The sequence below is a fragment of the Orycteropus afer genome, unplaced genomic scaffold (genome assembly GCF_000298275.1).
Source record: "Orycteropus afer afer isolate SDZICR_OR568_19922 unplaced genomic scaffold, OryAfe1.0 scaffold00003, whole genome shotgun sequence".
NCBI classification, from domain to species: Eukaryota; Metazoa; Chordata; class Mammalia; order Tubulidentata; family Orycteropodidae; genus Orycteropus; species Orycteropus afer.
In genome coordinates, this window is record NW_006921590.1 from 30337183 (window position 1) to 30351063 (window position 13881).

Below are 13881 nucleotides of genomic sequence, written 5' to 3' on the forward strand. Positions count from 1 at the left end.
TTCACTTGATCTTAAGACTTGTTCTTGCTTTATATCTACAGTAATCAAGACTGTGTTGTATTGGGGGAGCAACAGACATACAGATCAATAAAATAGAATGGAAAAACCAGAAAGAGATCCAACCAACTACAGCCAGTTGGTTGCTGCCAAAGGTGGAAAGGCAATTCAATAGATAAAGAATATTCTTTTCAAGGAAGAACAATGTGGAACAAAGCTCAAAATCATTTGGAAAAAAAAAAGAGGGGGGAGGGAGACCAGGTTTGTTGGTCTGATAGAGCCTGGTAGAACCTCTGAGACTACGGTCCCTAGCTGCCCTTCAGGTCTGGAATTGAACCCACACCTGTGGCTTCCAGGCAAACAATAGACAGGCATATGAGTTGAACATTTACCTGAGGTAGATACACTCCTTGGAGAGATCAATCATGGGAGAAAGAAGGGCTGCTTATGCAAAGGACGACAGCTCAGGGGGCAGAAGTGCATGGAGGGATGGACACAGGGAAGAGGTAACTATCAGGAGGAAGTAGGAGCAGAGATGTTGCATTGTGGTAAATTGTAGTCAATGTCATGTGACAAAGTGTATGTGAACTGCTGTATGGAAAGTGAATTTGCTCTGTAAACTTTCACCCAAATAAAAAAAAAAATTAAAAAAAAAAAAGGATACTCTTTTCCATAAATGGTGCAGGAGCAATTAGACATCCATAGGCAAAAGAAAAAAACCTTAATGTGAACCTTACATCTTATATCAAAATGAACTCAAAATAGATCACAGATTTAATTCTAAAATTATAAAACTTCTAGGAGAAAACCTTTAAGGACTAGAACTTGATGAAGAGTTCTTAGACATGATAACAAAAGCAAGATCCACAAAATAAAAAATTGAACTTCATAAAAACTAAAAAATTTCCTCTATGACAGACCTTGTTCAGTGTGTGAAAATACTGGGAGAAAATATTTGCGAACCACATATCCAACATAGGATTTGTATTTAGCATATACAGTCAGTCAGTCCCTGGATTATGAACACGTTCAGCTCTTAAATCTTTAAGTTGAATTTATACATGAGTTGGAACATTTAAGTACTGTTCATATCTAATGTCAGTTAGTTGAATGTTTATCTTAGTATATAGTACATGACATACATTTCTTTGCATAAAAAACATTAAAGAAACACTTCCAGATACATTAAAACATCTTTAACATAATAGTACTGTAATAATAATGTGTTGATATACATTGCAAAGTAGCATCCATTTGTTATTACAAACCATTGTATGTACCTCAGATGTTTAATTTAGTAGACTTTATGGGTGTTAGTTCATAATGACCTATGTAAGTCAGAAGTTCATAATCCAGAGCCAGAGACTGCCTCTATAAAGAACTCTCGAAAATCAACAGTAAAAAACCAAACAATCCAATTAGAAAATGGGCAAAAGACATGAACATACATTTCAATGAAGAAGATACACATATGGCAGATAAGCACATGAAAAGATGTTCAACATTACTAGCCATTTGTTGTTGTTATGTGCCGTGAGTCGGACTGACTCATAGCAACCCCCCCTTGGGTTTCCAAGGCAGCATCACTACGGAAGTAGATTGCCCAATCTTCCTTCCATTAGGGAAGTGCAAATTAAGACCACTAGACACCTATTAAAATAGCTAACATTAAAGTAGCGACAACACTAAATGCTGTCAAGAATGCAGAGAAACTGGATCATTTACACAGTGCTAGTGGGAATGTAAAATGGTATGGTGACTTTGGAAAATAGTTTGGTGGTTTCTTTAAAAATATATATTGTTGTTGTTGTTAAGTGCCGTCGAGTCGTTTCCGACTCATAGCGACCCCATGCACAGCAGAACGAAACACTGCCCGATCCCGCACCAGCCCCACAATCCCTGCTATACTCGAGCCCATCATAAAATATATATATACTACCATAAATTCCAACAATCACACTCCTGGGCATTTATTCTAGAGAAATTAAAATTTATGTCTACACAAAAACCTGTACATTGTTCACTGAAGCTTTGTTTAATAGTCTCCAACTGGAAACAACCCATATGTCCCTAAATGGGTAAATGATTAAACAAATTATGGTACATCTATACCATGGGATACTATTCAGTAATAAAAAGGATCAAGCTATTAATTTACACAATTTGGATGGATCTCATGGACTATACTGAGTGAAAAAAAGCCCATCCTAAAAGTTCACACACATATTGTATGATTCCATTTATATAACATTATCAAAATGACACAAAAGATTAGTGGTTGCCAGGAGTTAGGAGATGTGTGTCACCATAAAAGGTAGCACGAGTGGGATTTCTGTGGTGATGGAATAGTTCTGTATCTTGATTATGGAGGTGGCACAGTAGTTACATGAATCTACACATGTCATAAAATGGCATATACACACACATTATAGCAATGTCAATTTCCTGCTTTTGATATTATATTATAGCTGTGTAAGAGGCAAGCATTGGGAGAAACTGCATAAAGCAAACACAGAACTGCCAAATACTATTTTTGCAATTTCCTATGAATCTATAATTATTTCAAAATAAAAAGTTTTTTTTTTTAAATTTCAAACTAAATTAAGCTTCCTCTGGTATTAAGAACTCAGCTGGCTTTCTCCCATGGACCCTCATAAGAAAGACCCCATGAACATAGGGACCACCCATCTGTGCTGGTTCTGTTGGATACAGGCAAGTATAAATTCACACAGCTATTTCTGCATCCCATTACTCAACAGAAACTGAGGGTAGAATGATCAAGTCCATGTCAGTGAAGGTTTAGAGTGTAAGCATTTGTTGCTAGGTGCTGTCAAGTCAGTTCTGACTCATAGCAACCCTATGCACAATAGAAAAAAGTACTGCCTGGTCCTGCACCATCCTCATAATCATTGCTATGTTTGAGCCCATTGTTGTAGCCACTGTGTCAATTCATCTCATCGAGGGTCTTCTTTTTTGCTGACCTTCTATTTTCCAAGCACGATATTCTTCTCCAGAGATTGGTCCTTTCTGATAACATGGCCAAAAGTACATGAGGCAGTCTCTCTATCCTTACGTCTAAGGGGCATTCTGGTTATACTTCTTCCAAGATATATTTATTCATTCTTCTGGCAGTCCAAGGTATAGTCAATATTCTTTGCTAACACCATAATTCAAATACATCAATTCTTCTTTGGTTTTCCTTATTCATCGTCCAGCTTTTGCATTCATGAGGTGATCAAAAATATTATGGCTTGGATCAGGTGCATTTTAGACCTCAAAATCACATCTTTGCTTTTTAAAACTTGAAAGAGATCTTTGCAGCAGAATATAAGAGTGCAAAAATAGGGGTCAAATTAGCTCAGCCCTACGTAAGCTTCTCTGATGGGCCCATTTGCCCCAGGAGCATCTTTGGCTGCTTCTTAGCCCACTATTACCATAACTCCAGCTTTGGCACTTAAGTGAAGTTCTCTGTAGGCCAATGCCTCCATGGGTGAAAAGGAAGTTGAAGTAGAGCTGGTGGTGGCTAAGAACCACAGAACAAGATAAAACTAAGCAGGCAGGTTATGAGGGAGAATGAGGTGGGGGGAAGGCTTGGACTTGAGGGACCACTCATATTTCTTTGTAAGGAGCATGACCTCCTTGCACAAGTAGAGCAAGTGAAGAAGAGGGAAAGCCACACTTCCACCCCAATATCCCAGCCCCAAATCTGGATTTCCATGAAATGGAAAAAAAGTCTCTGTCACAAACAAAAAGAGTTCAGGAAGAAATGAAATGAGCTAGTCAGTCCTCATTATTTGCAGATTCCATATTTGACAATTCACTTGCTAAAATTTATGTGTAAGCCCAAAATTAATATTTATGCTTTCACAGTTGTAGGTGGACATGCACAGAGTGTTGAAAAATTTAAGATGCCTGATGTGAATGTCTGCAGCTGAGGTTGAACAAGAGATGCTCTGCCTTCTAGTTTCAATTCTACTGTAAGTAAGTGTCTTTTTCACAGTCTACTTAATGCCATGTTTTTCACATTTTTTACTTTTTTTATTGGTTATTTCCCTGTTTAATATGATACCCAAGTGTAGTGCTGACATGCCGTCTAGTGTTCCTAAGTGCAAGAAGGCTGTGATGTGTCTTATAGAGAAAATACATGTGTGGGATAAGCTTCCTTTGAAAAACCAAAACAAAACAACAAAAAAAAATTGCCATAAGTCAATTCCAACTCATAGTTACCCACATTGGGTTTCCAAGGTAAATCTTTACAGAAGTAGATTTCCTCATCTTCTGGTTAGCAGTCAAATGCCTTGTGTTGTTGTTGTTAAGTGCTGTCGAGTCGTTTCCGACTCATAGCGACCCCATGCACAGCAGAACGAAACACTGCCCAATCCCGCGCCAGCCCCATGATCCCTGCTATACTTGAGCCCATCATCGCAGCCACCGTATCAATCCATCTCGTTGAAGGCCTCCCCCTCTTTCGTCGACCCTCCACCCTACCAAGCATGACATCCTTCTCCAGAGAATGGTCCCTTCTTACAACATGACCAAAATAGGTGAGACGAAGTCTGGCCATTCTTGCTTCCAAAGAGCATTCTGGCTGCACTTCCTCCAGGACAGATCTGTTAGTTCTTTTAGCAGTCCACAGTACTTTCAGCATTCTTCACCAGCACCACAACTCAAAAGCATCAACTCTTCTTTGGTCTTCCTCGTTCATTGTCCAGCTCTCACATGCATACCAGGCGATTGGAAATATCATGGCTTGTGTCAGGCGCACCTTAGTCCTCAAGGAGATATCCTTGCTTCTCAGCACTTGATACAGTTCCTTCGCGGTTGACTTTCCCAATGCTACACGTCGTCTAATGTCCTGACTGCTGCTTCCGTTGGCATCAATTGTAGAACCAAGCAATGTGAATTCCTCGACAACCTCAATCTTCTCTCCATTTATTGTGATGCTGCTCATTGGTCCAGTTGTGAGGATTTTTGTTTTCTTTATATTGAGATGTAATCCATACTGTAGACTATATTCTTCAACCTTCATCAGTAGGTGCCTTAAGTCATCCTCACTTTCAGCGAGCAAAGTTGTATCGTCTGCATATCTCAGGTTGTTAATGATTCTTCTTCCAATCCTGATACCACGTTTTTCTTCATATAGTCCAGCTTCTCGGATTATTTGCTCAGCATATAGATTGAATAAGTGTGGAGAAAGGATACAACCCTGACACACTCCCTTCTTGATTTTAAACCATGTTGGGTCCCCTTGTTCTGTTCGAACAACAGCCTCCTGGTCAAGGTACAGATTCCTCATGAGTACAATCAAGTGCTCGGGAATTCCCATTCTTCTCAATGTTATCCATAATTTGTCATGATCCACACAATCAAATGCCTTTGCATAGTCAATAAAACACAAGTAAACATCTTTCTGGTATTCTTTGCCTTGAGCCAAGATCCATCTGACAACAGCTATGATATCCCTTGATACCTGTGCATTCCCTCTGGTGAGGTCCACATGTATAGTTGCTATTTATATTGTTGAAAATTTGCAATAAGTCCTTGGTCCTGAAAAATTCTATCATGTGATCTCTGGCATCATTTCTATCACCAAGGCCATATTTTCCAACTATAGATGCTTCTTCTGTGTTTCCAACTTTAGCATCCCAATCCATCTTGATTGCATGTTCGGTCAATTTCAGACCGCAGAAGTTAGTAAAAATCTTCAATTTCTTCATCTTTGGCTTTAGTGGTTGGTGTGTAAATTTGAATGATAGTTGGATTAACTGATCTTCCTTATAGGCAGATGAATATTATCCTGTTGCTGACAGCCTTAAACTTCAGGATGGATCTTGAAATGTTCTTTTTGACCATGAATGTGACATCATTCCTTTTTAATTTGTCATTCCTGGCATTGCAGATCACATCATTAACTGATTCAAAATGGCCAAAATCAGTCTATTTCAGCTCAGTAATGCCTAGGATATCAATCTTTATGAGTTCCATTTCACTTTTCACAACTTCTAATTTTCCTAATTCATACTTCATCCATTCCACATTCTGATTATTAATGGATGTTTGCAGCTGTATCTTCTCATTTTGAGGGGTGCCACATCAGCAAATGAAGATCCCCAAAGCTTTACTTTACCCACATCATTAAGGTCACCTCTACTTTAATGAGGCAGCTCTTCCATAGTACTATTTTGACTGCTTTCCAACCTAAGGGGCTCATCCTCTGGCACTGTATCAGACAATGTTTCACTGCTATTAATAAGGTTTTCAGTGGCTAATTTTTTCAGAAGTGGACCTCCTCTTTCTTTTCCCTAGTCTGTCTTAATGTGGAAGCTCTGATGAAACCTATCTGCCCTTGGTGACCCTGCTCGTATTTGAAATATCAGTGGGATAGCTTCCAGCATCACAGGAACATGCAAGCCACCACAGCATGACAAACTGACAGAGGGGATTACAGAACATAACTACTGCAAAAAATGACTTGACTGCACGTATATTATGAAATATATTTACTGTTCCATTTGCTCTGTGGCAGATTAGGTCACAAACTCATTACTATGACAGAAAATGAAAGCTAAGAAGGGTTTGAGCACCATTTCATGAGGAGAGGGTCTGAGTGACCTGAGACCCTCCCTCGACCCTACCCATCCCCTTCCTTTTCTTCATTCCTACAACCAGAGCAAAGGTGAGCCTCTCAGGGGACAGACACCTTCCCTCCTGCCCTGAAAAACAGAATAAATGCTGTCATGAATCCTGTGGTCCAGGCATACTATTGAGGGTGTTTTCCTGAACATGAATTTCAGGTTGCTGGGATATATATATATATATAGCATTTTCTTCTGGAAATGCTAAAGCTTAAGATGTTTCCCCATGTCAGAATCAGGAACTTCAGGAAGTTATGGACACAGGCCTGGACAAAGTACTTCTCTCCCATTTCTGGTCCTCCTAGGTCAGAGGTCACCAGGGCTACACAGGCTAAGTTGTGAAATCTGCTACCCTCTTTCTTCCCCAGCCCTCTACCCCTATTGTGATGTTCCCCCCACTTCTTAGATAGAAATTAGTTCATACACTGAAATTTAGGCAGCTGTTCAACCACTTTTTCTATAGGATAACCTTAGTTTTGGCCCTGAAGAAAATTTCCTTTTAAGGAGAAACAGATCTTGGTCAAACTGCCAGGATAAGTTAGCCACAAAGGCACCCCTATAATTGCTGAGTGAACCTGCTTTTAATTTAGAGTTCTGGATATTGAATTGCTCTTTCTGACAATAAATGGTGAGCAGGTCCACTGCTTCTTAAGAATCCTGTGAGCTCGTGGCAACAGAGTCTATTTCTAGATTAAATATGAAGCATTTATTCCTTCAAGGGCAAAAAAAAATTCACCCTGACACAAGCTGAGATCCTTAGATGAGAGTTATGAGGAGTGAAAGATGTGATTAGGAACATCCCTCCTGCTGCTCCCTTTGGCTGTGGCTACAATGTATATGTAACTGGTGCCTGAAGAAAACACTGATAATTTGGAACAAGCATTAACAATGGTATCCCCATCTACTAAACCAGAGTTGAGCAGTACCACAATGATGGGATAAAGAGGATCTGGGATGTGGAGTAGTTAGGGGTTCTGATGTTGGAGTCTCACCTACTGATTCTTCTCACTCCACCCCTTTCTGGTTATGTGACCATATACCAGGGCTGACCTCTCTAAGCCTCTATTTCCTTATCATTAATGAAGACAATAACAATATTCACCTCATAGAGTTGCCATGAGGATTAAATACAAGTTAAATATTGCCATAATGTCTGTTGTTGTTGTTATGTGCCCTTGAGTCGGACCTGACTCATTGTGACCCCTCCTTGGGTTTCCGAGGCAGCATCACTATGGAAGTAGATTGCCCAACCTTCCTTCTGAGGAGTGGTTAGTGGGTTTGAACTGCCAGCCTTCTGGTGAGCAGTCAAGTGCCTTAGGCACTATGCTACCAGAATGTCTGGTATACCCTAACAGCTCAATTACCATTAGTTAGGTCCCTGGATAACACAAATGGTTAAGACTCCTCTACTAGTGGAAGTGTTGGCTTGCTAGCTAGAAGGGGTGGCAGTTTGGACCCACCCAGAGGTACCTTGGAAGACAGGCCTGACATTCTGCTTCATAAAGGTCAAAGCCTTGAAAGCCCTATGGAGCTGTTCTACTCTGCACACATGGGGTCTCCATGAGTCAGAATGAACCAACAACCAACCAATAAAAACTATTACTATTGTTTTGAACATTATTATTTTAACTGCCTTTTCTCTGAACTATTGACTATACCTTATGGAATGAGGCAAAAACAGTAGAACACTGGCTCTTAAATGATATATCAAAGTGCAGTCTTACTTGTTGAGACAAGAATTGACCTCACATTGACACCAGTCCCAGAGAGTCCGGCATGGTTTACAAAACACTTTTCTTATGCCTCATCCCACCTAATCCTCACTGAACCCCGATGAGATGGGAATTATTAATATCACCCACTTTTTTTAGGTAAGGATTCTGAGGCCCAGGGAAGGTGAGAAACGCTTCCATGTGTCACCCAGTTAATAATTGGCCAAGATGGAATGCAGATCTAAGTCCTCTGCCTTCACTCCCTCTCCCTAAATCATGTAGAAGGAGCTCTGGTGGCACAATGATTAAGTGCTTGGCACTAACTGCAAGATCGGTGACTCAAACCCACCAGCCGTTCCATTAGAGAAAGATGAGACAGTCTACTTCCATAAAGATTACAGCCTTGGAAACTCTATGGGGCAGTTCTATTCTGTCCTATACAGTTGCTATAAGTTGCAATCAAATTGATGGTGAGTTTTTATTGTTGTTTTTTTAACCATATGGCACACAGGTTTTTGCAGCAATTTCCACAGATTGATTTGTTAGTCTGTCCTTCAGAGGGGGTGATGAAAAGAGGGTCCAGCAATGAAGAACCTAAGAAAATGACAGGCCCTCAGTCTGGGTGTCTCCTGCTCCCATGTCACATATGTTGCAAGCCATGTGCAGTCCATACCCCACTAGGAGAGTGGAGAGAAGTAACTCAACCTCTCATTGGGAAGGGGAAATTTCCCTTCAAATAGAAAAGCCCCCAAACAACCATCACTGTCCCAGGAGAAAAAGGTATGAGTTTAGCCAAAAGAATTCCAGACTCCAGATTTACCTTGAGATATGCGACATTCTAGCTCTGGTGGTATAGTGCCTTTGACTGCTAACCAGAAGGCTGGTGGTTCACACTCACGAGCCACTCCTCGGAAGGAAGATTGGGCAATCTACTTCCATAGAGATACGGCCTCAGAAACCCAAGGAAGGGTCGCTATGAGTTGAATTGACTCAGTGGCAGCAAGTTGGGTTTTTTGATCCAACCTTCTACCTGGTTTCAGGTTGATAATCGAAGTTTATCAATCAGGTAGATAAACGGTAATTTTAGAAATACTATTGATCAAACAGGAGCTCTGGTGGCACAGTGCCTAAGACATTTGACTGCTAACCAGAGGCTGGCACTTCAAACCCACCAGCCACTCCTTGGAAGGAAGATTGGGCAATCTACTTCCACAGTGATACCACTTTGGAAACCCAAATGAGCAGATGATTAAGAGATTCAGGCTTTTAGAGTCAAGAAAAGCTCTTGTATGGGCTTTTAGAAGGCCAAGTGGTCTGGGACCAGGACACAGACACGTGTGGTGACATCATCAGCATGTGAGAAATTATCTAATTTTTGTAGATCTTTAAAGAAACTGCTATCTTTAAAGAAACTGCTACCATAAATTCATTTATTTTAGAAACTTGGGGTGGGTCTAAATAGATCAATCTCACTGGGGTTACCCTCACTGTCAGGAATCTTTTCTAGAATAACTGAGAATCATCTTCCTGTCCTTCTTGGTAAAAATGGAGGGAAATTGCCCCCACCCTGCCTCCCCTCTGGCCCCTCTCTTATGAGACCACCAATCCTTGCCCCTACCCTTTCCTCCCAATACCTAGTGGATAAACACCCAATTTTCCATAATTCTCTGCTGAAACTTCTCCAAGGACCTTTTAAGTGGTTGAACTAAAAACTGCACATACTGTTTTCTTCCCAGATCTTGTCATAGGTGAAGAGATTGCACATTATCTTAAAGCACCTCAGAATTTCTGTGTCTTAGTTTTATCCAACAGTGAATGGAATTTATTCAGTCTTTACTTACTGTTATATGGAGAGAGCAGAAGAAGGAGCAGGATTCTCAACTCCACTACTAACAAGGTAGGTAAGTTCATAGGTTTATTCCACTCTTACCTCCAGATCGCTTTCTGTTGGACATTCACAAAACCAGCCCACAAAGACTCCCATCCTCCTTTTTTGTGACTGGGTTCCCTTAAATTGTACCAAGGGAGCACTTATTCAGACCCATTTGATTGTCAGCAACTACCTCTCTGGGCCATAATCCCCACTCTCATCCTGATGCAGGCTCTGAAGCCTACCATATCCTCACCTCAGGCGGTGCCCTCCCAGATTGTGTCTTCTCCACTTGCTTTTGCTTGACGGACCAGAACAAAGGAACCCAAATGTAGATTCAACATTTCCAGGTCCTTCTGGACCTATGAAGGAGTGGAAAGTGTTCCTGACCCCTGGGGAAGATGATTCCCTCATCCTACAGCTACCAACACCCCCCATCTTCTCTTCACCAAACTAAAAAACCAAACTTACTGCCGTGGATTCAGGTCCGACTCATAGTGATCCCTCCTTGGGTTCAATGGAGGTATCACTATGGAAATGGATTGCCTAAACTTTCCTCAATCTTCCTTCCGAGAAGTGGCTGGTGGGTTTGAACCACCAGTCTTCTGGTTAGCAGTCAAATGCCTTAGGCACTACGCCACCAGAGCTCCCTCTCTTCACCAGGCTCCCATAATTTATCAGATGAGAGGCACCTGCTAAGACATTGTTGAGCGAATTGTGAGAGCCCTAGGCTTTCCTGGGGGCATTTCCAGACCAGGAAAGCTGGTCCTGAAGTGCGCCTGGAATGCTCCCGGCCTTGGAAAGTTACCCACAGAGGGGTATTTCTGGGCTGTGGACATTGCCCGGAGGAGTAGCATAGTGAGGTAACACAGTCCCTCTTTAACTCCCCCCACCACTCTGCTCCTGGGAATGATGAGTACTTGGGCAAGGAAAACATTCTTTCTGCCACCCACCCCAGGACACCGCCATCCATCCACCCCACCCCTCCTCCACCTCAGCACGACCATCCATGCACCTCCAAGCCCACCCCCTTACAGTCTCCCCAGGAAATATTCTTTTTCAATCAAAGGACAGGATAATTCCTTTTCCTGGTACCACGACTATCTGAATAGAGTTGCCCCAATAAACAGGTACTTTCTTTGTCCTGTTTCTTACTCTGATGAGAGCATGCGAAGTGCGCACACACTCACACTCACACACACACACACACACACACACAAAGCTTGCGCTTGCCGGCCCAGGGCCCCTTTGCCCGCCGTTTAAGGTCCTCAGGGATGCGACGGAGCAAGGCGCCGAGGACGGAGTACGGGGCCCTGGTGCACCCAGCGCCTCCTGGGCTTGGGCAGCACCGACGCCCGGGGCCCCGCCGAAGGTGCGTCCCACGCGCCTTTAGCCCTGACGGCCGGGGCAGACTCCGCTCACCTTGATGTTGCAGAAGGTGGAGCGGGAACAGCGGCCAGCTCGGCCCGAAGAGGCGTCGCTGCTTTGGAACAGGCAGAGCTTCGACAAGAGTCCCATGGTGCGGTCACTGGCGAGTCTAGGCGGCGAGCTGGGCAGCAGCAGCGCTGGCGCGGGGTCTGCGTCCTTCTGACCCGTCCGGGATGGCGGCGGCAGAACCCAGGGACAGAGGCACGGCGCCGCTCCGAGTCCGCAGTCGGGCGAGCAGGGGCCGGGCCGTAGGTGCGGAGCGCCGCGGCCGTGGCCAGAGGAGGCGCGCAGCGCGAAGACTATGCGAGAGTGAGCGCCCAGAAGTTTTTATAAGTGGCCGCAGTCGCCGCCGCCTCCGCGGATGATGAAACGCGCTTTCCCTCCTCCCTCTTTTCCTCCGGTGTTAAAGGAGCTGCGAGCCCCCGCCTCCGTAGCTGTGGCCCCTCTCAGACAGGTGTGACGCGGCGGCGGGCAGCGTTTGACCGCATTGCACGCCCCGGCTGGGAGCGGGAATTCCTGCGCCTCTCTGCTTCGGGAGTTCGCCTTGGACCCTCGAGGCTCGACCACCCTCAGAGAAGGGGAGGGTCTGGGGGAAGAAATACTGGCGGGGAAGGGGCGGGGGGGGAGCAGGAAGGCCAAGGGGCGCGGGTGGATTGGTGCAGCTGCAATCAGTGGGCGGGCGGGAGAAGAGCTAGGGGTCCAGGAGAGAGTGTGGCAGGGCTAGGAAGCAGGGGCACCTAGGGTGTAGAAGGGGGCTGGAAAGGGGCCCAAAGTGTGTTGGAGTGGCCAACCGGACCCAGAAGATGAGAGCGAAACTGAAGTGGGAGTGGAGCTGGAAGGTGGCCGGGGGGCTTCTGGAGGAGAGGGGAGCACCCTCGCCCCTGCCAGAGGAATCGGGAGATTTACGGAGCCGGTCTCTGCTTGTTTGCACTCGCAGCAAACCTGGGCTCTCGGTTCTGGGGATGGCTTTGAGAGTCGCTGAGGCTCTGTTTGTGCCGAGGTCTGATTTATATTTAAACTGCTCTTTGCGCTGGAGAGGGGGCGGGTAACAAGGTGGAGGGGTGAGGGCCGCCCCGGGCTGGGCCCGAACTCTCTGGACCTGAGCCAAGGTAAACTGCAGGCGCTGTCAAGTGTCAGCACTGGCGGGTCTGGGCTGCAGTGCTGCGGGGGGGGCTTGGACGAATGGGACGTACCCCACAGACTTCCTTCTCAGGATTGGAATAGAACCAGCAAGACAACGGGGTTTATTTTTTTCCCCAAAAGACTTTTTACCGCCAGGTTTCTGACTGCAGAGAAGAGGAAGGAGGTGAGGCTTTTCAAAAGAAAAGTAAGAATGCTTTGTCAAAAGCAGCTGCAATAAGGAATCCACTTCTGGAGACATTTCTCCAGATTCTCTGTAGTCCCCTTCGGAGCCAGTCTCTCCACGACCACATCAGCACCAGGAGAAGATGCCCCTCAATACTCAGGAAGTTTTGGCCACAGAGAGTGTCAGATTACCCAATAACGAAGGTAAGCATGGGCTTACTTGTGCTTACTTACTAATCTGTAGTGAGCAACTCACCACATCAGAGATTCTGCTTCTAGGTGTGGCTGGCATCTGTCTTTCTCCCATCCCCCCAGAACATTCCTACAGAATCAAAGCCTTTTTTTCAAATTTATAATTCCTGACAGAGATGGAGTACCCAGTAAGCAAGATAAGCATGGTCTTGCTTGTGCTTACTTATTAAGCGGTAGTGAACAATTTGAAAGTTTCCACTACAGATTAGTAAGTAAGTCCAAGTAAGCCTGTGCTTACCTTGCTTATTACATAATCTGCCCCCAATCACAGAACAGATGGCCTGTGCAGGCATTTTATTTCTACCCAAGACCTGATGTTTTTGTGGGCCTAGTCTGTGTTGTCTTGTGTTTAGTGGCTGCTCCTATCCACTTGTAGCGCAAGGACCCAGATTATAGCAGCATTCAGTGCTAGAGATGAAGCCATTGGAGAAAGGCAGCCTCAGGCCACTTCACTCACCAATGGAATGAGTGCGTGGCTTTCCACAGCCTTGCAGCAGCCCCAAGGCTCTCTGGTGGCATAAGTGGTTAAGGCATTGGGCTGCTAATCAAAAGGTCAGTTCACTAGCCAAACCACAGGTCAAAGATGAGGCAGTTAGCTTCCTTAAAGATTTACAGACTTCGAAACTCTGTGGAGCAGTTTTACTCTGCCCTAAAGGGTCACTATGAGTCGTAATCAACTTGA

At 44.2% G+C, this 13881-nt stretch overlaps 1 protein-coding gene across 1 annotated transcript in view; it reads right to left on the bottom strand.

Moving 5' to 3' along the window:
- SLCO2A1 (solute carrier organic anion transporter family member 2A1) overlaps positions 1-11732 on the bottom strand; it is a 120349-nt gene extending 108617 nt beyond the window's left edge. The window contains exon 1 of the mRNA XM_007937015.2: positions 11637-11732. Within this exon, the coding sequence (XP_007935206.1) occupies positions 11637-11732 (96 nt within the window). The remainder of the gene's footprint in view (positions 1-11636) is intronic.
- Between the last annotated feature and the right edge of the window lie 2149 nt (positions 11733-13881).